This window comes from Nicotiana sylvestris, chromosome 3 (genome assembly GCF_000393655.2).
Source record: "Nicotiana sylvestris chromosome 3, ASM39365v2, whole genome shotgun sequence".
Taxonomy (NCBI): domain Eukaryota; kingdom Viridiplantae; phylum Streptophyta; class Magnoliopsida; order Solanales; family Solanaceae; genus Nicotiana; species Nicotiana sylvestris.
Window position 1 is genome coordinate 705,264 of NC_091059.1, and position 27,609 is coordinate 732,872.

Genomic DNA, 27,609 nt, shown 5'->3' on the forward strand with positions numbered 1-27,609 from the left:
ACAGTTGAGCAGCATCCAAGAGCTTCACCCAATGCTTTTGGGATCCGGTTGCAAAGTTGCGGAGATATTCCTCCAGCATGTCATCGAACCGGTCTGTCTGGCCATCCGATGGTGGATGGATGTCTGAGTTGTGACTCAATGTTGACCCAAAGCACCTGAAGAGATGGGTCCAAAAGTTGCTAGTGAAGCGTGAGTCGCGCCTACTAACAATGTGTCTTGGGCAGGCCCCAATGTTTGACAATGTGCGAGAAGAAGAGTCGAGCTGTATCTTCTGCTGAGATGTTTTGCGGGGCTGCTATGAAAGTTGCATAGTCTGAGAATTGATCTATGACAACCATGATGGATGCAAGATTGCCGACTTGGGGCAATCCCGTGATGAATCTGAGGGAAACACTTTCCCATGGTCTCTGAGGGACATGTAATGGCTGCGAGGGTCCCGGCTGTGATGAGTGATCCGACTTGTCCTTGTGGCATGGCTGACAAGTCTTCACACGATGATGAGCGTCACCAGTCTTTTGAGGCCGATGACATGATGGCTGATTGTTGCTGCGAAGGGTAGCCTGAACCTGAGGTTCATGTCTGTTGACTACCTTCTCCAACTGCATGGCCGAGATGTTTTCAGCGGCCATCTTTATGGGAAAGCATGGTATGGTGCAGGGCTTGGCCCCGTTTTCTCCCATCATCAGGAGCATGTTGGCAAATGGTACTGGAATGGTGTTGGTTTGCCTCATGAACTCCAAACCCACTATGATGTCGAAGTCATCTATGATTGCGATGCGCAGGTCGATGCTTCCTTTGTATGGGCCAAGTTTCACTGGGACATTTGTAGCTGTTCCACCCAATGTCTGAGGTGGTGAGTTGATAGCCTTGACGCGGCCTTTGCTCTTTTGTACCACAAGACCTAGGCGCTCTACTTGCGTTGATGACAAGTAGTTATGGGTGGCACCCGTGTCTATCAATGCGTGAAGGGGCTTGCCGTTCACTTTCAATTCGACGAACATTAGGGTCCTCGCTTGCTTAGGAGGTCCTTCGTCCATCTTTTCTTTCCCTTTCCTGGTGATCGGGACTGATGTTTTCTTAGGAGGAGATGCACTGGTCCCCGCTAAGGCATGAGGGATAGAGCCAACAATTGCATTGAAGGCGCCTACCTGGTCGTCGTCTGATGAGTCTGATGTGTCTAGCTCACCCTCGACCGTCTGATGAGCATTGACCTTGATGTTTGGGCATTCATTGTTCCAATGTGCCCCGCCGCAATGACGGCATTCTGAGGGAGGCTTTCTCCCCTGATTGTTGTTGATGGATGCAGCACTGTTGCTGTTGGAGGGAGGAGTCTTAGTTTTGGATGCACTCCGATCTCCCCCACTTTTGCTTGGGCCACCATTGCTGGGATGGTGCCCGTTGGATCCCCCTCGGACAGACGGCTGGGGCCTGTCGTTCTGAGTTCCCAAATGATAATCGCCAAGGCATTCTGCAGCTTGAATGGCCTTGGGCAGGGTGTCTACCCGTTGTCGTTGTAGTTCCATACGGGCATGAGGTTTCAAACCTTCTATGAATGCGAAGAGTTTGTCTTTGTCCCCCATGTCGCGTATGTTTAGCATGAGTGCGGAGAATTCGCGCACGTACTCCCTCACTGATCTGGTGTGGCGGAGGTCCCGTAGCTTTCTCCTTGCATTGTATTCCACATTTTCGGGAAAGAACTGCAGGCGTATGGCTACCTTCAATTCGTCCCATGTCTGAAGAGTATCTTCACCGGCCTTGATGGCTTCGTGTTTGACCCGCCACCAAAGTTTGGCATCGCCCTGAAGATACATGGCAGCAGTCGCTACCTTTTTGGATTCCTCCAAATGGCCCACGGCATCGAAGTATTGTTCGATGTCGAAGATGAAGTTTTCCACTTCTTTAGCATCCCGGGATCCGTCGTATGGCTTTGGCTCCGGTATCTTAAGCTTTTGTGGAATGGGGGTGAGGTTTGCTGCACCCCTGATGTGATGGTCGCCTTCTCGAAGTAGGCTCTGTAAGGCAGCATTGACAACGTTGAGCTTGTCTGTCAAGTCGTTTATGGTTTGCTGCATGGCAGTTAGTCTGTCTGCCTCATGTTGCTGATGGGCTAAATCGTCGGCACGCTCCTGTTGGAGGTCCTCAAATTTGCCATGAATATTGGCAGTTTCGATGGCTGCCGTTTGTCGGTCCTCGTCGGAGTCACGACTGATGTTTGCAATGTCATTTTCGGCCTGCCGCATTCGGCGGTCCAGGTCGTCCAACCTTTGCACTAGGTTGTTGCTTTGATCAGGCACCGTTTCTACGATGGGTCGTAATCGGTCAACCGTCTCTTCTAGGGATGCTAGACGCTCCCCATGATTCACCATGGTCAGAAATGGTGATGATGGCAAATGTTTTCCCTCGTCCGATGTCGAGCCTAGGCTCTGATACCAACTGTTACGCAACGCCTTCCTGATGATCTTTGGAAGGGCAACGTAAGGCTAAGCAACCGATGTCAGTGCGGTTGCTGTCCGCCAATGAGGTCCTCGCCGCACGCTAGACTAGATTGTCAGTGCCGTGCGGGAAAACCAATGTCGTAAGCAAATTGCGGAAGCTGAGAGAGAATTGGGTTTTGAATGATGATGATGATTTTATTGCTGAATGAAAATGCTGATTACAATGATGTGGTGTCGAGGGGGAGAGACACCAGAAAATGCTGATTGAAATGTTTGATTGTTTGGTCCCCCTTAATAATGCTTAAAAAAAATAAACCAACATGACAAGACTAGTCCTAATAAAGCTGTAGAAGCACACTGAAATGAAAATGATGAAAACTAGTCTATGATTACAATGAAAAGGACTTAGATTATTACAAGGAAAAACTAAGTCCGATGGCAGCATCTTTGTCTTGCGGGTCTGCGCGCGCGTTGCTGTGGGCGCGCGCGACACTTGATGTGCTGGCCTGAGGCTGGGCACTGGTGCTTGGCATCAGGGTCTGTGCGCGAGGCGCTGCTGGAATGGGCCTGCAGCTGGGCGCTGGCGAGGCATCAGGATCTGCGCGCGCGGCATTGTCAGGGCGCGCGGCGCTGTTGTCATTGGCCAGCCCTTGGGCGCTGGCGAGAGGCATCGGTGGGGCGACAGAGGCACATGCGCGCTTGTCACTTGGCGCAGCCAAGACCACGGGGCCGACCATGGCGCTAGGCATTGTGAGGCTTGCTAGGCCGCCATGGGGCGCGGCCAAGGGGTCATGGGGCATGTCTGGTGACGCTCATCATCGTGTGAAGACTTGTCAGCCATGCCACAAGGACAAGTCGGATCACTCATCACAGCCGGGACCCTCGCAGCCATTACATGTCCCTCAGAGACCATGGGAAAGTGTTTCCCTCAGATTCATCACGGGATTGCCCCAAGTCGGCAATCTTGCATCCATCATGGTTGTCATAGATCAGTTCTCAGACTATGCAACTTTCATAGCAGCCCCGCAAAACATCTCAGCAGAAGATACAGCTCGACTCTTCTTCTCGCACATTGTCAAACATTGGGGCCTGCCCAAAAACATTGTTAGTAGGCGCGACTCACGCTTCACTAGCAACTTTTGGACCCATCTCTTCAGGTGCTTTGGGTCAACATTGAGTCACAACACAGACATCCATCCACCATCGGATGGCCAGACAGACCGGTTCGATGACATGCTGGAGGAATATCTCCGCAACTTCGCAACCGGATCACAGAAGCATTGGGTGAAGCTCCTGGATGCTGCTCAACTGTGTTTCAATTCTCAAAAGAGCCATCATACAAACAAGAAGCCCTTTTGAAATTGTTACCGGACAGCAACCGCTTCTCCCGCAGACGGTGAATGCATCAACCATGCCGAAATCTCCTCGAGCTGCCAACTTCTCGAGCGAATGGGAGCGCAACATGGAGATAGTGCGGAGCTATCTCACCAGGGCCCAAGAGCGGGCAAAAAGGTTCACCGAACAAAAGCGTTGCTTTTCCCAACATCAACCAGGGGACAAAGTAATGCTACGCATCCCAAAGCAGTACTTGTTTGCAGAAAGGACCCATGACCCTCGCCTGCAACAAAAATACATCGGGCCCCTGTCCATTGAAAAACGCATTGGGGAGTCCACATACCAGGTAAAAACTCCATCCTGGTGGAAGATCCATCCAGTCTTCCATGTCAGCCGCATGAAATCATTGCTTCGCTACAACAGCAAGCTCAAACAACAGAGGGGCGCAGACCTCCCATCCAACAACCATCAGAATCATCATCATCATCATCATCATCATAAGGCTCCGAGGACGGCGCCAACTCAGGTGGGGGAGAATGTCATGGGCTGCTTTCCAGACATGCCCCATGACCCCTTGGCCGCGCCCCATGGCGGCCTAGCAAGCCTCACAATGCCTAGCGCCATGGTCGGCCCCGTGGTCTTGGCTGCGCCAAGTGACAAGCGCGCATGTGCCTCTGTCGCCCCACCGATGCCTCTCGCCAGCGCCCAAGGGCTGGCCAATGACAACAGCGCCGCGCGCCCTGACAATGCCGCGCGCGCAGATCCTGATGCCTCGCCAGCGCCCAGCTGCAGGCCCATTCCAGCAGCGCCTCGCGCACAGACCCTGATGCCAAGCACCAGTGCCCAGCCTCAGGCCAGCACATCAAGTGTCGCGCGCGCCCACAGCAACGCGCGCGCAGACCCGCAAGACAAAGATGCTGCCATCGGACTTAGTTTTTCCTTGTAATAATCTAAGTCCTTTTCATTGTAATCATAGACTAGTTTTCATCATTTTCATTTCAGTGTGCTTCTACAGCTTTATTAGGACTAGTCTTGTCATGTTGGTTTATTTTTTTTAAGCATTATTAAGGGGGACCAAACAATCAAACATTTCAATCAGCATTTTCTGGTGTCTCTCCCCCTCGACACCACATCATTGTAATCAGCATTTTCATTCAGCAATAAAATCATCATCATCATTCAAAACCCAATTCTCTCTCAGCTTCCGCAATTTGCTTACGACATTGGTTTTCCCGCACGGCACTGACAATCTAGTCTAGCGTGCGGCGAGGACCTCATTGGCGGACAACAACCGCACTGACATCGGTTGCTTAGCCTTACGTTGCCCTTCCAAAGATCATCAGGAAGGCGTTGCGTAACATTTAGCATGACAATATTACTCCATATGGCACTGGTTTCTGGTTTGCCTGTCACCCCTTCTGCATATTTATCAAAGCTGACCATCTTCCACAAAGCTTGGTCCTCTGGACCAAACCTCCAATCTTGCATTCCCGAATCTTCCAGCCTTAGAGATATAATTGTTTCAAATTGTGTGGTACTTTTCATCTCTCTGTGCACATCAAATACAATATTGTTCAGCAGCTTTTGAACTTTTATGCGACGATCACAAGAGTGGACATTAAGGATATGTAACAAGTCAGAATATTGGATAAGGGACTACTGATTTGTGTCCGATTTCCTTCATTTGATTGGTATTTCTTTTGATACCTACTAGCTTCTTTTCAACTCTCTCACATTGGATACATACTGTACAATCCTTGTGAGATGCATCCAACAGTAGTCCCAGATAAACCATGGAAGGAAGCAACCTCACAATTTAAGACCTGGCCAACTAACCAATGTTTTCGCATTTTTTCAGATTATTATGCTCGACACTTCTTGATACCTCATAGTAGTGAACACTTGAGGTTTCTGATTCTTCTCGACAGTATATACACTGCGTATCATCTGCGAGTAGAGCTCTATCTTCCTCGATCTTACATAATACAAGCGCATCATCCACGAATAGAAATTAAAAACCTGTAAGCTTTCTTGAGTTCTTGTGTTAGTTGTGAAGCCATTCAAATAAGCTTCCATTGCAGTTGTATCCATCTCTTGGTAAGCACCTCTTTGACAAGTATGAACAACGTAAGGGACAAGGGGTCCGCTTATTAAACACCTTTGGCTTCTGAAGAAGCTGGTAGGATTTCTATTGACAAGAATTGAGAATTTGATGAGAGACATGTGAAATTATATGTATTGTCTTCTCCTTTCTGTGAACCCTATTTGTAATTACGAAATTCAGAAAGTCCCAGTTGATGTGGTCATGTTTGTCCAAATCCAATTTTGCAAGCAATCCTGCCTTTTCCATATGGAGACTAGTAACTCGTCTGCCTTTTTCAAATCTGATATTTGTCTTCTTTTAATGAAATGTCTTGGGAGATTGATATCGTGACATCTAAACCTTCTTGTGTCTAAAGGAAAGCACATTCGAAAAGATTTTTTTTTGGGTGGATCAAGAGCGTATTTGCAAAAAATGTTTTAGAAGTCTCCCATTTGAAATCACAATTATCGTTAGAAGCTTCAATTTCTGGGTGAGATAGAAAGACAGAGCTTTCAAGTCCTCATTATCCCCAAGCCGTGTGCTTTCAACCCCATGATTTCAAATTTGAAAGGCGTCAAACACTTTAGTATTCCATTATAATTGCGTGTGATGCAATCTAGTGTTATGATTAAATGAAAGAAGGTCTCTTGAGATGGTTTGGTCATGCCTTACGTCATCCTAGAGATACACCAGTATGTTGCTGTGAAATTGTGGTGAATGAAGGTGTTAAAAAGGAACAAGTTAGGCCTAAAATCACATGAAAAAAAGTTGTCTCAAAAGACGTACAACTCTTTGGAATCAATGCAGACTTAGCTAAGGATAGGGCACAATGTAGGAAAAAGATCCATATATGTGATACTTACTTTTTAGGAATAAGCTTTAAATATTACTATCTTTTAATTATTATTATATATATATATATATATATATATATATTTAACTTATTTCATTACCACTCTTATTTTAATTTGGCATGATGATGATATGAGTTGAGCTTAAAGAAATAAGTGAGTATTCATATCGCCGACCCCAATTTTGTTTGAGACTGAGGCGTAGTAGTTGTTGGTGGTTTTATGCTAGTTGAAAAAGTGGAACTTGGATTAACCCTGTCGGGATAAGAAATCTCAAGTGTTGATTTGTCTCGACTCCTCAGCTTTGGACCTTGTAAATTTATTACCTGTCTGAGGGAAGTCAGCTAATTGGTGATACAACAACAACCCAGTGAGATCCCACAAGTGGGGTCTGGGGAGAGTAGTGTGTACGCAGACCTTACCCCTACTCCGGAGGAGTAGAGCAACTAATTGGTGATAGTTTATAAAATTTAAGATTTCCTTAGAATATGTCTCACATTCCACGCTCTCCTCTGACAACCTTATCTTATTGAAATCCCTCCTATAACCCTTGTTACCTCATATCTTGCGACTAACCTAATTTTGTCAACACTCTCTAAATTGGACTCTTCTCCTTCAAGCCCATGACAACTCCCACAAAAGTCCACTCAGTTATCTCCTTGATTTTCTCCTTATTCCTCTAGAAGAACCATTTTCTTCTTGTCCACCTCCTTATCTACAAGCTCCTAACCACTGCCTTCATTTTTTTTTCTTACTGTGAATAGTAGATTGCAGAGCATGTTTGATCTTTTATGAAGGACTTTAATAGTATAACTATATAGTTTACTTTTTGTTACGAGATTATTTCTGGTTAGTAGTCTAATTCTTGCATTTATAATACTATGTAAAGCTTCGGAATTCTTTTGGGTTTTTTTCCACTCGATGGTACTGATTTCCATTTCATTTCATTGTAGGGGGGCATTCTTTGGTTCCAGAACTTGACTGAGTTCCCTAGCGGTATTTTAGGGCCAGTCATTCCTTTACTGATTGCGGGCTTGCATTATGTCAATGTTCAGGTATCTTGCTTTTATCAACTTGAGAGTTACTGCTTATCTGTTTTGTTGTTGTCTGTCTTTGTGTTACCGGAGTTTCATTATGGGATTAAGAGACCTGTACGTTGTTCTTGTCCTTGGTACTAGATACACTTTCACATATAATTTCTTTTCTGTTTGGCGGGTTGGCTGCCATCCAATTTACTCATGCTTAAGCATTTGATCATCAACATGAACCATCACTTTATGTATAAGACATGTTCATTCGAGGTCCACCCTGCAAGGGGTGATGGGTCTTGGATACTGTTTCAAGTTTGGGGCAGGCCTGAAGCAAGTAGGTAAAAGGAAAAAAAATCTTCTACAGTTCTATAGGTATGACACACCTATATACCAGCATCCGTTTTGTTTTTAAATATTTTTTCCCATTGTCTAGTGCTTGTTAATTGTCAATACTTACTAGATTTGCCTTTACTTTCTTGCCCCTTCACATTTTTAAGCTTTTCGATATACTGTTGGAAGGAAAGATAATCCATTCTTGCATGGTTTTGAATGCTAGGAACTCTTCTCCCAAATAATATAGGAACTTTAAATCCGTAAACATTGAGTTTTGTAATCTCGTGCTCAAAACTCTCGAGGATCTAAGATTTAACCGACAAGTGGATTTTCATGTTACCTCTGTTCAGTTAATTTATAAGACCTCCTCGATAAAGTTTGGTCTTCCCAAATGGTGGCGTAGAATCTTAGAGAAGAGAGGATTTGATCTTGGTTTGGATGATCACCGAGCAAAGGCTTAAACTTCCTGGAAGAGTTCAGCAATTAGCAGATTGGTTAGGAAGCAAAAAATACTTACGAAATTGCCTCTTCTTGTTATTTTGTGCTTACTGCTTTTCTGTTATAAAATCTCCCTTATTTCTCCATTTTCCCCAAAAAGCATCTTGAAAAATGGGTTTCCGGAAGTTTTACCTGCAAAAAGGTAAAAAAGAAGAAAAGAAAGGAGCCATCTTGGGTATTGCTGGTAACCATTGTGTTTTGTTCATGACAGTCGGGAGGGTGTGAATTCTATCTTTGTGGTGCTGGATAGGTATGGATCTGATGCTGAAAACCTGCAGTTTACCAACCATATACACACTGATTTAATAATCTTTCCGGTCTTTTGTGAACTGAGGTTTTAGTTTCAGTGCTATCTTCAGGATATTACTAACTACTTTTAGCTTATAACTTGAAAATGAGAAGTTGGAGTAGAGAAAATTAGATCTTTGGGCCCAGGGCTTTGGTTTAGTGGTAAGAATGCGGTTTGTGATGTGTGGGTTAGGCGCACGCCACAAGCTTGAACCTTACGACAAAATCCTGATATTTAAGTGGAGAAGGATAGAAGGGCGGGCCATTACCCATAGAGTTTTGAACCGTGTGCCATTAGCGGTCAGGGATTTCTCAGTTGTCAAAAACTTTAGATCGTTGGAAGTGGTAGGCACATGTTCTAGAAGGACTTATTACAATTCTGTTTTACACCCCAACAATATTAGCTTGAACTAGCTTTTGCAACTGTTACTGAAAAAGGTGGCTTCTTGAACCAATTGTAGAGGCTATTTGTGGTCACTCCATTCAATTGCCTTTCACACCAAAAAACAATGCAATAGGCATGAAACACTGGATTTTTGGCAAGATGGGTTGCACTTTGACCATCATTGAACAACAACAACTTACCCAGTGAAAGTGTGGGGTCTGGGGGGGAGGGCAGGAAAGGTAATATGTACGCATATCTTACCCTTACCTTGTGAAGGTAGATATACTGTATCCGATTGATCCTCGGTTCAAGAAAATTATTTCTCAGCAGGTTTGAACAAGAAAAACAGTAATGAAGAAGCCAGGCTGAAAATACTGAAGACGAAAATTGTAACAACATCAAATTAACAAAGCGGTAAGAAAACTGAAGTAAGGGGAACAACGAGTAGTAATAAATATTGAAGATTAAGAAAATACGAGAATAATAATAATAATACTGATGTGGGAAATACGGAACAGATAAGGTGTCCCAAACTCGACTATTTACTAACCTTCTACCTTAATCTTTGACTTCCATATCCTCCTATCTTGGGTCATGTCCTCGGTAAGTTGAAGATGTATCATGTCTTATCTAATCACTTCTCCCAAATACTTCTTCGGCCTACCTCGACCTCTCCTTAGACCCACAATTGTCAACCTCTCACACCTCCTCACTTGATTCTTAAATTTTTAGATTGAAATGGTATTAACCTTTTAAACGATAATATTAGTTTTAACAAAATATTTATCTTTCAATTATCAATTCGAATTGTTTATTACAATTCTCATTAGGTTTTGTCCTAAAAGTGAAATGACTTTTTCTCAATGCGCCACTTGGTTTAATCACAATGCAGACTACCATCCTTTTTATATAATATAGATATAGATTCTAGGGATGAAGATTGTTTGAGAGCGAATAAGAAAAAAGTTGTGGCTATCTTATGAGTAGTACCTTGAACATGTACAGGAACGCTTCAACGTGAAAATTGCTAAACCCGTTCTCACTCCTCTTGTTGGTCATCTGAAGTTGATCAAGATGTGTCATATAACAAATGAATAAAAATAGACCACGTCCAAAGTTCCTTGTTCCTCAACAGTCGGAAGCCTGATGTATGCAATAATATGTACCAGACCTCATATTGCTTATGCAGTCGTTGTTAGTAGGTTCCTTAAAATCTTGGAAAAGAACATTGAGAAGCAGTCAAATGGATACTCAGATACCTAAGAGGTGCCTCCGGAGACTGCTTATGTTTCGGAAGGTCTGTCTAGTCTTGAAGGGCAATGATATGACAGGTGATCTTGATAATTGAAAATTTACTACTAGATACATGTTCACTTTTTAGGTGGAGCTATATCATGACAGTCGAAGTTCCAGAAGTGTAGCGCGCTCTACAACTGAAGCAGAGTATATTGCTGCTATTGCAACTGGCAAGGAGATGATATGGCTATAACAGTTCCTTCAAGAGCTTGGATTGCATCAAGAGGAGTGTGTCATCTATTGTAACATTGAAAGTGCAATAGATTTGAGCAAGAACTCCATATACCATTCAAGAAAAAAGCACATCGATGTGAGATATTATTGGATTTGTGATAAAGTGGAGAACGAGTCATTGTAGGTCAAGAAGATTCACAAGAGTGAAAATCATGCAGATATGTTAAGGTGATACTGCGAGACAAGTTCGAGCTATGCAAAAACTTGTTGGCATGAGCTCTATGTAAGAAATTGGAAATACCTCCTTCAGATGCATATACTGGAAGCGGGAGATTTGTGCGTCCAACCCATGTTTTAAGGAAGATGTTTTCTTCCTTTGGTATGAATTTCAAATGTATACAAATTTGGCCAACCGACCAATGATCTCTTCACATCGCAATTGTTGACATTGCTATCATGCCCATGTCATTGATGACATTGGCATGTTATTCTCCACCTTTATAAATACAAAAGTTCTTCTGTATTTGCGACACACCAAACACACTGAACGAAAAGTAATATAGGGAATAAGTGAGCAATTCACAGAGTGAGAAGTAAAATATTATGTGAGGAAATATAGAGAGTGCAAGTGATATAGTAGTGAGGTGGAAAATCAAAAGAGGGTTATTTCTTTTGAGTGTGTAGTGGTATTTGGAGTATTTTACACAAGACATTCAAAGTGTAAAAATTCTTTAGTATAGTAATATTAGTTGCTCTTCTCGGGGTCGTGGTTTTTCCCTTAGGGTTTTTCATGTAAAAATCTTAGTGTCCTTGTTACTCTTTTTTTTTATATTCTTGTTGATTATCGTATCTCGATGCCACGTTGTCATTTCTTTGTTACCGTGAATATTATTTATGTGGCCTATTTATTCCCAACAAATAGTGCAATGGAAGAGATTTATCTGATAATGCTTGCATTCATTGCGGTGGTGGGTTAGAAAGAATTGAGAAGGTTGAGCCATGGAAATGACAGTGTGTTTTCAGAGGTTTAATAGGATGAATAATCTGATTTGCTGGAAATATGGCAAGCTTAGAAAATGAAGAGAAACTTGAAACAGACTTGGAGGACTATTCCCATACTAGATTACGTTGCCCGGGCTTACGCACAGGCCCAACAATCTGAACTCTGACAAAGTTTGTTTTCTACTTGTTAATTTGTTTTTTGTTATAATTGTTGTTGTACTTTAATTTAAATTCAATTCACCCAACTAAATGTTTTATCTTTTTAGTCCTACGGGAATACTAATAATAATAATAAAAAAAAACCTGGCTCTGATACCAAGAGGGGTACAGGATCGCTTCCGAATGAGGTTCAGGAAATGAATTACAAGGACTTCAGAAGGTATGTCAATGGCGAATTATTCACAGAATTCGCCTAATTGATGTCTCTCAGTGAGACGATGTTTCTTAATTTGCTGGTTTAGCTTAATCTCATTACACAGAGCTAAACCTTCCTGAGTGCATACACTAAAGAGTTTACCATATGAGTAAGTATCATAATTGATACTCATCCCTGTGCCTCTAAGGACCTTTCGAATCCTTTCAGCAAATAAGGGAGGGAGTTCATCTATGAATTTAGACTTCCAATGAGTACTATTACTCTCTGGTAATTCCATCACTCTGGAGAAGAAAACATCTTTATACCATCTAAAAGATGTGAGGGTTTTACACCTCAGATTCTGGAGCATCATTCTAATGGTTTCACTATTATCAGACCATCTTCCAGAGAAGTGTTCGATGATATTCATGACTAAAGAATAGACTGAATTTTGGACAGTCTTATCTTCTTCGGTCTTAGTCACATTCATTATTTGAAAGCGTTGGTCATGGGTAAGATAATTATCCCACCAGCCTTTTAGCTGACCAGTAAATCCGGCAATGATCATTTCAGCAATTGCCCTATCTGTATTTTTATTAACTTTACAGATAGTACTGTACATAATCATTCTATGTACTGTCGTATAGATTTGTCTTTCAGCAAGACCATCTATATTCCACTCATAGATATCTGACCCACTATAACCTTGGTGGTAGTGGTCATTGTCCTGTTCTTCTATTAGGACTTCTTGAGGGGTTGGTCTAGGATAATAGAACATCTTTTGGTATGGTTTACGAGCATATTTTTCAGAGATTTTATTAATCTCATCGTCTACCTTTAGGTTGCTAAGTAGACACATGCTCTAAACTTAGAGACTTAGCTCTAAATTCACCCAACTTCTGAACTAGAAGTTCCTCAATGTCATCAAGACTTTTTAATTTAAAGTCTTTTATCTCAGGAGGTGGTTGGATACTTGTAGTAGAGATTTGCTCTTTACCTATAGTATCCTTGTGTTGAATTTTTTGGACTTCAGCTATAAGCTTGTCCAATTTCTCATGAATCTTAATAACCTGTTCACCCAAAATACTAACATACATATTAGTATAATTATTTGAGTGAGCATAATATTCAGATTCTTGGCTGTTATAGCAGTAACATCATTTTCAAATATTTTTGAAAAAGCAGTACAGTAAATAATTTTATCTTTTTACCCTATGTGGAAAGATTGTTGTGGTGGAAAAATAGAATTAACAATGTTTCCATTAGTGAGTGTATAATCTCTTTCTGACACCGAACATAGTTATAAACATGTTTAGCCATAAACCAAGGAACAAAAGCAATAATCTTATTTTTTTATCCTCATAAAAATCATTTCTAAAAAATTGTATTAATTCACTAGTCATGTTTTCATGAAACCATTTTCTGAAAACAGCCCATCTGGGTTTTAGAAATTCTTCTAAAATCATTTTTCTCGCCGGTGAACCCGGACTAAAATCTATCTGGTTTTCAACCATTATTAACACCATTTGAAAAATCCATTTCGGATTCAGTTGGTTCAAGATTTGTATTGACCTTGACTGTATTATCACTTGTGATGCTAATATCATTAATTCTATTACTTTCTCTAATTTGAGATGTGGATGCTCTAGATGGAAAATCTACCACATAATCAATTGGAGAGATATAAGAAGAATTTGATTTAGTTAATCTAGATGATAAATTGATATTATCAGTTTGTACGGGTTCATTGAACCTGATTTTAACAGTACCATCTGAGGTTTGTTCTATTTCTGTAACCTCAGTATTACCAGTGTTTCGAGGGGCAACTGCTTCCTCTATGACCCATTCTTTAGGGAAATCAATTTCATCCCATTTCATAGGTCTTCTGGTGGTTACCTTGGACTTGCCAAAGTTGGTTTCTATAAGAATAGTTTCATTTTTGAAATCCATAATTTTGCACATCGGATTTAAAGTATATAAAGGTTTGTAATAAATCCAATAACAGATACATATAACTTCTGTACCAGGTAAATAATCATAACCATGTAATTTAATGCTAAGTATTAAAGCATTTAAAGAATTCTCATCATTCAGAGAAATTTGCAAATTGGGATAAGCATTAAAATAAACAGGGTCATAGGCCAAACTGGTTTGCACAGTCCCTATTAGAAACTTTTTCCAATTCTGGTTTCTGCCATCTCTGAGAGCTGCTATAAAGCTTTCAGGTAAGCCTCTTAAAGTAAGTGGCTTAAAGGCGACTTGTATTAAGCCTATATGTATAAATCTATGTGAATCCCTATAAGGGGCTAAATCACTTTCAGATAATAATCTGAACGTAGCATGGTCACTATCTACAGTGATAGTCTCTTCAGTAGTTTTAACTACTTGTTTTAAACCTATCCTTTCAAAAGTACCTAACTGATATATTACTTTAGGCTTGACTAATGGCATAGTCCACTTATTAAGCAGGTCTAATTGCTGGGGCAATTCATATTCCTCTTTTCTACTGTTTTTAACAGTAATCTTCTTCCTAATGATATTCATTAAGAAAATAGTGTTAAACTTAGCTTCTAAAGGTTATTACTAACATGGCTCTGATACCAAGGGGGGTACGGGATCGCTTCCGAATGAGGTTCAGGAAATGAATTACAAGAACTTCAGCCCTGGCTAGCTACTAACTTCTAGGTAAACCTTAAACCACGGTGAATAATTATTAATAATAATAGGAACATATATGTATTTCTATTGTCAACTTTTAGAACATTAAGATAAGATACATGAAAGTGAGGAAATAAACACGTCTTTCAAAGGCAACCAATTCTATTTTTTTTAAACAAAAATTTCTCAAAAAAAAGTAAAATGCTTGAATTAATAATGTGAATTTTTTTTGCTCATTCTTGGTTCTACCTTTCTTTTGTTTTAGATACCTAATTTTATTATGATGTTTTAATAAATTTTGTTATTTCAGTTTGTTGCTTGATAGATATTTAAAAAGTTTCAACCTTAGAACTATGAACGTTTGTGTGCTCCATTTATCTTATTTTCATTCGGATTATTTAGAAAGTACACTCTTAGTTAATACACAGGTTAGTAATTGCGAAGTAGTAAACAATAAAAATCTTATGTATTTTATAGAGATCACTTACATATCTATTTGAAAACCTTATGAGAAAATTTTGAACAGATAAAAAGACCTTAAAATGAAATCTAACTTTATAATAGACAATTAAACAAAAATATGACGCAAAAATAAAATGTCTTCTGCAAAATATTTTTCTTCAACTTGAATTTATCAAACTATTTAACAAAACATTGTGCACGTATTTTACCAACCCAAATAATGTTTGATACAGTCACCATATTAAGAGTTTTTAGAACTGAAATTACCAAAGTTAACCATAATAAAAGGTATTAGAAGATGATTTGATAAATATTTTCCAGTAAAATGATTTGATTTTTAAAAAGAAAGTCTTTGTTGAAATAAGTTGACATCTATAACTTTTTGGGCATTATAATTTCAAGTAAAAAATCAATTACCACATAAATAATTTTAGTATGTGATCTACAAAATTAATTTAGAAGAAATTTATAAAATTAAATTACCATAATATCTATTATAGCTTATATATATAAAGTTAGTCCTTGAAAATTTCTAAACAGTTTGATAGTGACTGCTCTGAGCTTTAGAGTTTAGAAGTAATCATGAATATATTTAAACCAAAAATTTGTCTCCCCACGGGCATTCATAGAATTGGGCGAGTTATATATAAAAAGTTCCCAGGCATGGTAATGGATTTTCCTGCCGCAATTTGTAATGAGAGATGGACCCACTCGAAAAGATATACAGCTCCCTCAAAGGGCTAAAATGTCTATGAACCAAAATTAATAAATTAGCACAATAATCAAGTTATTTGAACCAATCAAAACTTAGAGCCACTTTAAATGATCAAACAATTATAAAAGCTAAATATGAAATGACCAAAAAGAGCCTTGGTCGGCAAGCTGGCAAGACAACGGCCAGCTGCTTCCAAGGCTCTTCTATATATTAGAATGTATCGTGTGGACTTTATGGCTGGAAAGAAGCAAGGCATGCTTTGAAGGGAAGATGGTGCAGATTGCTAGAGTTAAAAACAAATGTATCAAGAATTTATTTTTCTGGTGCTTTAGTAAAACTCTAGATACGATGGATTATTTGGATTTTTTGTATTTCTTGGGGGGAAATATGTAGCATGATGGGGAATCTGTTGTAGTTTCAAAGTTTGTACTGATTTCTGTACCATCTGGTACTTTCTTTTAATAAAAGCCTTTACTTATAAAAAAAATCACCATATTTGTTTTTTTTTGGGGGGTTTGGGGGGGGGGGATGATGAGAAATACAGATAATACCAAAAAGATATATGAGGAAAGTGGGAAGAAGATTATAAGTAGTTGGCTGAGTTGTAGATGATGGGATTTGACCAGGAGAAAGAAAAACACCATTTAGTGTTTCTTGTGGTTACATTTAAAAAGAGGGTTTTCCCTAAAATTTCTCCTTCCCTTATGCACCAAATAACTTTTACAAACTTTTGTCTTGAAAAAGAAAAGGGAATAAAAAGGAGAAAAGTTTTGCAAAAACGCTTACTCAAAATTTATTCTTTTTAAAAGGCAACACATTGTATTTTATTATGCAGTGAGCTTGGTCTAGTTTCTTATGGTAGTGATAATCCAGCAGGTATTCTGTCTCCATGCTTTTTGAGCTGATATCTTCTCTTCATATTACTCTTCAGGTATCCTTTCAGAAATCTTCAGTTGGAAAAATGGGTGGATTCCTGGGATTATTAGCCGAGGTCAGTAATCTGCCTAGAAATTTATGTGACATCTGCTTTAGTAAAAAGGTTCTTATTGTTAGAAAGAGAAATTTACGAATTGTGGTTTTCTTCGTTGTGCTGTATAATTACAGACAATCTCTATTCAAACTCCATTGTAGAAGTATATCTTTAATTTTCGGTTATCTTATTCCAAGAGTCTTATCCTATGAATTGGAGACAAGCTAAAAGATTCTCCCTCCGTTCCAAAAGGAATACCTAGTTTCAGAGCATGAGGATCGAAGCATATAATTTTTGAAGTGCATTCGGATATCGATTTCCAAATTAATCTGAAATATAATTTAAATATCTACACATAATATTAAATATTACAAATTACATTTTCCTATAATTTTTTTTAAAAAAGTTTGAATCACACTCAGAAGAACTGCTCAATTCTTCAAACAGTAGCATCGTCATCCTTTTTGGGATGAAATGATTGCATGACATTTTGTTTGAATATCTATTTATCCTTGTTCCTAATAGAAGTCCAAGTGATTTGGCTTGATTTTTTTTTAAAAAAAAAAGAAGAAGAAGAAGAAAGAAGTCTAAATGATATGGTGTTTTAGTATTTTGTAGTTTGAGTTCTCACATTATTATGCTTGTACTATAATCACTTTCCACCATTGTATAGATGCCACTTTAGTCTCTTTATTGTCCATCTTGGTGCAATGTTTTTGTTAATCTTAAAAGTATTTGGTATAAGGTCATCTTGGGGTATCAAACTCAAGGCTGATCTTCTGGGTACTACAAATCTGTTTTATTCTGGAGGTACAACCCTATAAACTCCGGTTGTCTGGTCGGAAGAGGTGTTTGTATGCATTGAAGACACATGGGGGGACTGATTGGAATAGATGATACTACGAAAAGATGAGCTTTCTTAGGTGAAGCTTGACTTGCAATGAGACTGACAACACAACCAGTGCCGGAAAAGATTGATCGTGGGCGGAAAAAGTTTGCCATCTTAATAAGAGAACAACCTCGCTGAAAATTTTAGGATACTTGCAGACGTGACAGGCGTTCTGAATGAGGTTGGTCCGAAGATGCATTAAACTTCAAGCACAATGAGCAAGTAAAGGGGAAAATCAGAGAACTCGACGTGTGGCACATGGTTACTATGAGACATTTGAAATCTTGGGGATCCAATTTGAATTTTTGAAGATTGGAAATCAGAGGGGAGCCAGCTAGCCCCCTAGGTTCAACACTTCCGGACCATTCATTTTATTAAAAAGGCCCATCGTATAGAAGCAGTTCAATCTATCATCTAGGCCCACTGCTCATCATTTAGGGAAACCTTCAGACCCCCTTGAACCCTGAGAAAGGCCCACTGCTCATCATTTAACCTATCATCTAGGGACCCTCTCTTGGTAGATATTCAAGCCCATCAAGGGTCCATCTCTGATTCCCATCAAGATACCAAGAACAGCTCGAAGTGAAGTCTAGGCACAGCCTCCAATGGCGATGATGGTTACCTCATGGAATAGTACTCAAAACCATACTCAAGCGAGTCGGGAAGGGAAAAGATTTCTCCTTTCGGTAACCACTTCAGATATTGGACTCTCTTTGCAGTCTGAAGGAGATACGGAGGAGAACTACTCATTGCAGGCAGGGGACAACAAATTACTTCTCCCTTGGTATGATCATGCAAACGACATGCAGAACCAGAAACTCATCTTTAAAGTGGTTGAAACATCACTGTGAGTAAAAAAGTATGCTCAGAGTCGGCATGCAATTGGAGGTCAAATCTAGGGGCTTTGAGACAGAGTTGCTGGAGCTCTTCTTGAATATAAAAGCAAAGGAAATCACTTTCAGATCAACAGGTCTCAGTCAAAAAGGAGAAGGCCAAAGCACAAAAGGGTAAGGATGAACTTAAAACCTGGAATTTAAGGTAAATTTTGAAGTATCTTTGGAAGGGGGAAAGTGGAGAAAGAAAAGTTCTCCGTAAATGAAGATCAAAATTCTTTAGCTAGAATGTGAGGAATTAGGGGATCCAGGAAAATTCAAAACATTGAAAATTCTAGCAAAACAATGGGGGCTGATTTTACGTGCTTCCAAGAAACAAAAGTAGAAGAGCGGACTGTACAAAAGTCGATGCACGTTCGGGGAACAAATGGGCTGATTGGGCAGATAAAGAGTTTGGCAAAGTAAGGATAAGTTGGCAGGGAGCTATAAAATTTCATATGTGCTTGAAAACATATCAAAGGAGAGTTCACTGGAACATTTACAGGAATCTATGGACCTGACGAAAGAGAAAGTATGTGGCTGAAGCTTGCTGCAATTAGACTAATTTGGGAAATTCCTTGAGTTATTGGGAGGGATTTTAACACTACCAGATTCACCAAAGAAAAGATTGGTACAACAGAACAAGCAGGGCTATGGGAAATTCCTAAGGCCTTCTCTGATCATAATCCTTTTCTCTTGGGAAGTGGTGAATGGACTCCTAGTCTAAGCTACTTCAAATTTGAGAATATGTGGCTCAAGAGCGGTAGATTTTTGGATAAAGTTAAAAATTGGTGGAACAACTATGCAATTCAAGGAACCCTTGGTATCATATTGATGCAGAGAACTTAAAATGCTGAAAACAAATCCTAAAAAATGAAACAAGGAAGAATTTCGTAGTCCGGTAGATGATAAAACTTTAATTTGGGAAGAGTTACAAACCCTTGATCAGCAGGCAGAAAAAAGAACCCTTTCATAAGATGAAACAACAAAAGGATGGAGCTAATGGAGGAGCTAGAGAATCTGGCAAAACCAGAGGTAATCTCTTGGAGGCAAAAATCAAGATGTTTGTGGTTAAAAGATGGAGACAGAAACTCAATTTTTCCATATAATGGCAACATCACATAAAAGATGCACTTGGATTGACAACTTGCTGTCAAGAGGGGAGTCGATTTATAATCCCGAGGTGATAAAAAAATGAATATTTGAACACATCTATACTCAGAGGATGTTACATGGAGATCTTCTCTGAAACTGGATGACATCGATATCATCCCTAGTGAAGAAAAAGAATGGCTGGAGTGAGCGTTCGCAGACGAAGAGATTGTTGCCACAATAAATAATTGTGCCCCAAATAAAGCGGGGCCATCATGGGTATACAATGGCGTTTTATTATTCTTGGATAAAATAAAGATCTGAAAAGAGCCGGGGTACAACAAAGTTGTTTGGAGTGGGGATCGAAACTGCAACCTCACATTTCACAAGCTATAGCAATCCCAGCAACTGGAATGTTGTGACCAATGGTTCTCTTATTCTATGTAGTCATGTAGGCCCTATGGCTATATAGGTCCCCATAAAATCTTAGAGGTCCTATAGCTATATGATTCACCATTAAATCTTATTAAATTTTAAGGTTATTGATTTGTCTAAAAGTTCTGCTAGGCAGACAAACTTTCAGGGTTTAGCATCTTTTTTGCTGTAATAAGTATTGCTGAAGGCTTTTGATAGATTTAAGCTGTTTTGTGGTAGCTGCAGCGTCTTGCAGCTGCAGTAAAATTAGAAGTAAACTTAAACTTTTGAAAATACTTTAGCTCAAGGCTTGTGATGTTTTTTGGTTTTATTGATTATAACTTTGAGAAGTAAGTCTTACAACTGCATTTCTTGTTGCAGTACTACAAGAAGTACTTGGAAGTCCTGACCTTACCCTTATTGTTTATTACATTCAATATTCCCCAGGTAATCAACCGTTTGATTCTAAAATTTGATGTGCCATAAGATTTGTCCACTTTCATTTCATTCATTTGCAGTAAAATATGAACCTGGCATCTGATGATTTTCTTTTATTACGTTTAGCTTTATGGCCCAATTTTAAATTGAGGGAAGAAGGAATCTTATTTTGAATTTGAACTGTTTGGTTTGTTTTCCCCTAGAATCTTTTTTTGGGTCAAGTTGATTTATTGATCTTTGCAATAGCTGAAATCATTGTTTTCCTAAAAGGTTGTTAATGGAGGTACAGTTTGACTTTTGCCTCCATTCTTCGTGACCCCCTCTGATCATAGAAATATTTCCTCCATATAGGGCAAAAGGGGCTTATCATATTGTAAATATACTGATATTTCTGCTTTGAACCTGAATATCTCTACCTGTGTTTTAACAACTTATTGATGGTAAGGAGTAACTCATCGTGTCAGAGCTTTGAGTTGGAATTGTCGGGATGTTCTTGGTAGCCTGCATCATGTCTAGTTTGGAGATGTCTCCTAAGGTTTTCTTTGTTGGGACAGACTGAACCATATCATAGTTGGGTAGAACAGAGTATTTTATGGATTAATGTTTTTGTTGATAGGTTTAGTTTCTCTTGCAAATCATTGTTCTCTGTTTAATACCTTCGGAGATGGACTGTACTAGGAATAGAGATGCAATTAATGCAACTGACATTGTGGCGAACAAGCGGCACATCTAATGGTCATTTGGAATTGGTGAAAGCTGATGTTGTGGGAGATGATGAGCTGCCAAATGAGTAAATGACCTGACGACTCCTCAATAGTACAATATAATATCTTACAGAAGGGGAAGCCAGTATGGAGTTTTGGGTGATGGAGAGAGCAATTTGATTTAGTTTCTCTATGTGATACTGGAGACTTATGCGAAAGAATGGAAGCTGTGGGTGGACTGATCACTTAAAAATAGATATTAGTGTTGTTGAGTCCCTTACGTTTGCTCTTCTATTTTTTTTAATTGTGGTGTTGAGTTGGAGAGGGTGTTGCAAAGGTGAAACAAGTTTCATTACCGTTTTGACTCATTCATTTGCTCTTCTATCTTGATATGCCTGATAAAGGATCATGTGCATGAAATGAAGTTTCTTTCATTTGTCTATTTTTCAGGGGAGTTCAGTCTATTGGCTTACCAATAGTTCGATGACTGTTGTTCAGGTATTTCTTCTGAAGTATCCTTCCCTGAATGATTTCCTTGGTGACTGGGCATGCAGATAAATGCAAATGTTCTCAGTTATCTTTAAGGTTTTGTAACTTCTTATGCTTGGACTCCAAGAGCTTTTCTTGCACAAAAGGCATTAGTTTCGAACTTGCATGATCCATGTGGAGTGCTGGGACTTCTTATCCTTTACTTTTCCTGGATACGTGGAAAGAAAGCATGATAGATAAACTGCTAGATAATGAAGATCGTAACTTTCTTCAAGCTTCCCTTGGAAAATGTCTATGAGCTCCTTGTTTTCTCGCTTTTGCTCCCTCTAACAGTGCTGTCTAGCAGATCGTACATAACAGTTGTCTTTTAAGTTTGTATTCTTTTCCTGGTCCACTTGTTGCCATTGAAAATGCGCTTCTTAAGATTGCACTTTCCACATCTTCATGAAAATCAATGAATGTGGTGAACTCATTACCTTTTTATGGGCAGCAACTATCACTAAAGCATCCAGATGTTCGCAAGAAACTGGGCCTACCTCATATGGATCCTCAGTCAGTGACTGCACATCAGAAAGAGTTAGGTAATCCTGAAGAAATCAAAATAGAACCATCAAAAAAGCAGCGGAAAGTATCTGTCCAGAACCTATCACCTCATGAATTGGTTAATGTTAGTAACTATTTTCTTTTCCTGTTATTGACTTGAAATGTTGAATAGTTCTTGCTGCTGTCTAAATTTTTTGCTGTTGAAACTTCATCAGCTTTCAATCAAATTCTTAGCAGGAGGACGTAAAGATGAAGCTATGCCCTTTCTTCGGTAGGTCTCTCACTAAATAAAAGCAATCCTCACCTGCTCATTTATTTTCTTTCTTCACTGTAGTATCTCCCATTTTAATGTATGTCTTACAGACTTGCTCTTGCAAAGGATCCCGAGTATGTTCGAGCTTTGCTTGTTATTGGCCAGTCACTTTTGCAAGATGGTTCCTTACCAGAAGCTACTGAATACTTGGAACGTGCTATTGCTAAGGTTCGAGTCTGACATCCTGCATTTCAATTTGAGTTTACTGATCTTTTTGAGTGGAGAAACTTCAGTTTGCTTTTGTGGACTAAGAATTTTTCATGAAATGGTGACTAAATTCTGTTAAAAGTCATGATCTGTTTTTCTATATCTGGTAACCTTCTAAAGTTTATGTAGTATGCAGTATACTCTACAGAAGACCTTGATCTGGCTGCTAGAATCCAGCAAACTTGATTTGTTGCTAACCATAGTCTATTTCTGCAAGTTCAGCTTCAGCTAAAGGAGAATCCGATGGACATTGAGGATGTTGATCTCCTGATTCTATCATCCCAATGGGCAGGTGTTGCCTGTATACGGCAGGTAATGGTTTTTTAAGAAATTGGCTTGATGGTTGACCTAATAGGCTTGACATGACAATAAGAATTCTTTTTTATTATAAGTAGTTTAATAAAAAGAATTCTAGTACAGATAATTGAGTACCTTGCACTATTTACATGATTCCCTGTGACATGGCAGAGTGGTGGCGATAGAGAAACCATGTATGTAGGGGATGTTTTCCTTTTTTCTGCTTTTAGTGGGTTGAGTTATTGAAACTCTATTGTGGGATAATTTTCAAATATATTTTCAGCCTAGAGAAGGCTCCTAATACAAGATTTCCGTCTTTCCTTTTTTTTTTCCTGGCCCTGGATATGCTAGAATTTTAATCTTAGTTCTCTTTCCTATTCAAGTGTTTTGTGAAATTCGTGTCTGTTTCATCTGCAGTATGTTCGAAGAATATTTAGCTTGTTTGTTTCAATTATCTTTCTTTGAATTTAATGTCCATATAAATCTAAATAACACTAATGATTCAATCACTCAGCTTCCTTTCTTACAATATGTTTTATTCTTGAAAACTCTAAACTGCCCCTATGGCCTGCTGATTGCTGCTCTCCTATATAATGACAGTGAAGAATCAACCCGACTTACCCCAATTCCTAGCTGCTCTCCCCCCTCTCCCTTCAATGTTCTGAACAAACTGATTACCCCTCTCTGTATCTCTGCCTTGTCCTTCATTGAAAGAAACCCCAGGTTTACTGTTCTTTGCCATCAAAACTAGCTATAACCTTGCTCTTTCTTTTCCTCATTCCACTCTTTGGACTCGAATTGAGATTAAATGAAACAAATAATATGAAGGCGGATAGGTTGTCTGCTGATTGCTCAGTGCCTGGAGTTAGTGTGGATGTCAGGTATAAGAATGCTGACACCTCCAGAATGGTGCTCAATGTAGTCGTCAATCTTTAGTATTTTCTTATCTCTTTTTTCGGAATCTTTATATAAGGATTGTAGACAGATTTTTGTTTCCTCTACATTTGATGACTGTATTGCTCTCTCACCACTATGTAAACCCAACTTCTATTTTATTATGTTGTTTTGAGCTTGGCTTGCCATATTTTGGGGCTTATAGTCATAGTCAGATCTGTCTCAAGGCTTCTCTTTCTTGACCCAAGCCCGAGCTCTTGGATAATGTGACCAGCACAGCTTGTTTATGAAGACGTCATGGGAGTAGGTTTCTCAGTGTGATATTGCACCTTTCTTTTTTTCTTACAGGGTAAGATGGGAGAGGGACTTGTACACCTGGAACGAATAGCTAGTATAAAAGAGCCAGAGGACCCAAAGAGCAAGGCTCATTACTATGATGGATTAGTACTGCTGTCAAGGTAAAGGTTTTCCTTTAATTCTTGACACATGGTTTATCATCTCCAATTAGTTCCACCTAGAAAAGCCAGTTCTAAAAGACCTTGTGTTTATTCCAATTCCACAATTGATTAAACTGGTACATGATGTTTTTACAGTGCGTTGGTCAATGTTGGTCGCAAGAACGATGCAATTAAGCATCTGCAATTGGCTACTGCTTATAATGAGTCTTACAGGGAACTTCTGCAACAATGCGAAAATGAAGTGGATGATATCACTGGTGACCTTGTCAATAGTAGAAGAGCAGATTACTGAGTTTTGCGAGCGCATTTTGTGCATTTTCCCCTTTATGCTTTTGTTGGCTTGTCTTATTGTTATTTAGTTGTATCATAGTGAATAATTGCCGCTGTAAAACTTTGTAGGCGCCATTCTTTTTGCTGAATTTTTTTTGATAGGTCAATGATGTAGTAAGGTTTTCGTTGAATCTAGATCTTAAATTGATCGAGGTGTCAACAGAATCTGTACAAAATGATTTTGATAGAGATCAGATTTTTTCCCCTTGAAATACCATGAGGTTTGTTGTTTGTAGATCTCCTAAAAGGAGAATTCGTATAGGTACATTCAAATTCTGGGATTGGATAAGTTGGTGAATCAATGTTTTTAGCATAACTCAGTAATTATTCAAGTGTTATTGCCAATTAACTGAATATTTGTTATTCCCAATAACTTATAAAATGGCGCCTCCCTATTAACAATATTCTTTTCTGTTTGTAACTTATTAGAAGTTAAATTGGAAATTTCCATATGTTTATGCTTATTTACAACTTCACATTACTTGAACATAGAAAATTCATGTATAAGTCTTGATTAAATTTATGATTGATTAAATTTACATAGAAATTTATTGTTTAATGAGTAACTAATGGAAAAATTTGAGTAATGTTTGGCTTTAGACTGGGGGTGTTTAAGATCAAATCAAGTTCACGTAAAAAACTAAATATACTTGATTTGGTTTGTTTTTTTAAATTTTAAAATAAAAGCTACATATTTGATTTGGTTTGATACTAAAGAAGCTAGCAAAATATTTGTTTATTTAAAAAAAATAGTTTATCTTAGCCAGTAAAGTTGTCTACACATATTAATGATGCTTAGTTGAGTTTTGTATTCTTTTTCATTGGAGTTATTTTGGAGTGATTTATTCATTATTTTAATCATTAATGTTAGTTAAGTTTAAACCAAAAAATAATAATAAGATGTTGTTACTTGATTTATAAAGTGAAATAATTGTAGTGTCTCAGTCTTGCAGTGAAACTACCTCTCAGATATAGATAAATGCAAAGATATAGGTTCAACTATTTGTTTAATTCTTGCCAAATATATAAATCAAAGGGTTAATTATACTAAGGGAGAAATTCAAAAATAGCCAGATTTACAAGTGGTCATTCAAAAATAATCACAGTTTCAAAAGTAATCGAAATTTAGCCACTTTTCATGTAAAGATAAATCTGAATGAAAATACTGTTCAAATCCGAAAAAAATACTCCAGTATTAGACTGGAGTTCCAGCATAATATACTGGCCCAACATAATATACTGGAGTTTGGAGCACCGTGCTCCAGTCTCCAGTATATTATACTGGAGCCAGCAAAGTATACCGGTCCAGCATAATATGCTGGAAGTTCATACACAGGTGCACCGAACTCCAGTATATTATGCTGGACCGATCTCTGTTGCAGCAAAATAGTGGTTATTTTTTATTGACTTGATAAACGCTGACTATTTAAATGACCAGTCCAAAAACTGGCTAGACCGTGCTATTTTAACTTATACTAAACACCAATTGTATTTTAAACTTAAATACTTACACCCCCTATACTATAGAAATCTTACACTTACACCCTGTGAGGTGTAACATATATAAAAATATAAATTTTATAAGACAAATTAAAACTATAAATAAAAAGTTTTTAAATTATTATTATGAAATTTAAAAAGATCGCAAATATTTTTGTTGAAAATCTTTATTGACACTTTAGATTAAAAAGAGAATAGATATTTTTTAAATACGTGTCTTTTGAAACTATTAAATAAGAACTGAACACAAATTACTTAATAAGGTGACTTGAATTTTTACGTATTTAGCAAATATTTTTATTTTTCGAAACTCTTAAATATAATATTGACATCCTTATTTTCAACATTTAAACTCATATATAATGAAACAAATTAAAAGTGATTTAAGATAATTTTGAAGCAGAAGAACAAATAAACAAACAAAAAAAATCGGAAAAGGTTTTTATTTATAATTTTATTTCTTTTAATAATTATATTTTATTGTACTTAGTTATAAATATACCTCTGCATATAGGATTTTCATAATATAGAGGGGGAGGGGGGAAATGTTTGATTTAAAAAATGCAGGGGGTGTATCCGAAATATGAGTTAGATAAATTAAATTTGTATTTTAAGTGAAATTTTAAAAATCAACTAAAACCAAAAAACAAGAAAAATCACTCTCTAAAAGTTGGGATAATAATGCTACTAATAATGGCCAACATTTTACATTCTTACCTGGTTTATCCTATTTTATATTTCAAAAAGGTGCTCAATGAAGAAGACAAGCCAGATTAGATAATAGCGTGTATAAGATTGTGTAATAGTATATGTGTGTATCAACACCTCTTATATACTATTATACACTTTTATACACCTATATATATAATGTTCTACCTTGTGTAAAAGTGTATAACATTGTATAAAAGTGTATAAGCATATGTAAACGACCTTCTTCTATGATTTTAGATGCAATTCTTGTTTAAAACCAGTTCAAATCTCTATTAAATGACTTCCATTTTTGTAATCAAGTTCCATAGATTATTTCTAACAAGTTTAAACAACATCCACTCCAAATTTCTAACAAAATCATATTTGAAAATTAAATCCACTTATTTAAGCTCGTTGAACAATGGCGGATTACCTTAAAATTTTAATTTTCACCATCCAAATAGATTTGATTTGTTGAACTAATATTTGAGCATAGTTAATGATTCATAGACTAGGTTAGAACCTTGAGCTTTTAAAAAAAATGAATAGCGATTTTGAAAATCATTTGAAATTGGATGCTGAATCTTTGCCTATTATTTTTGGGCTAC

At 38.3% G+C, this 27,609-nt stretch overlaps 1 protein-coding gene across 4 annotated transcripts in view; it reads left to right on the forward strand.

Annotated features, from left to right (window-relative positions):
- The window catches only part of LOC104244272 (ALBINO3-like protein 2, chloroplastic), a 43,328-nt gene extending 18,201 nt beyond the window's left edge, over positions 1 to 25,127 (forward strand). For 2 of the 4 annotated variants that reach the window (XM_009799659.2, XM_009799662.2), the window contains 10 exons: positions 7,658 to 7,759; positions 16,833 to 16,892; positions 20,520 to 20,585; positions 21,731 to 21,778; positions 22,260 to 22,436; positions 22,528 to 22,583; positions 22,676 to 22,793; positions 23,055 to 23,144; positions 24,372 to 24,481; positions 24,617 to 25,127. In XM_009799659.2, the coding sequence (XP_009797961.1) occupies positions 7,658 to 7,759; positions 16,833 to 16,892; positions 20,520 to 20,585; positions 21,731 to 21,778; positions 22,260 to 22,436; positions 22,528 to 22,583; positions 22,676 to 22,793; positions 23,055 to 23,144; positions 24,372 to 24,481; positions 24,617 to 24,773 (984 nt within the window). In that variant the 3' untranslated portion in view covers positions 24,774 to 25,127. Of the gene's footprint in view, positions 1 to 7,657; positions 7,760 to 16,832; positions 16,893 to 20,519; positions 20,586 to 21,730; positions 21,779 to 22,259; positions 22,437 to 22,527; positions 22,584 to 22,675; positions 22,794 to 22,961; positions 23,145 to 24,371; positions 24,482 to 24,616 lie in introns of those variants that run through there. The other 2 variants (XR_011405986.1, XM_009799661.2) reach the window with 2 other exon arrangements.
- The last annotated feature ends 2,482 nt before the right edge of the window (positions 25,128 to 27,609 follow it).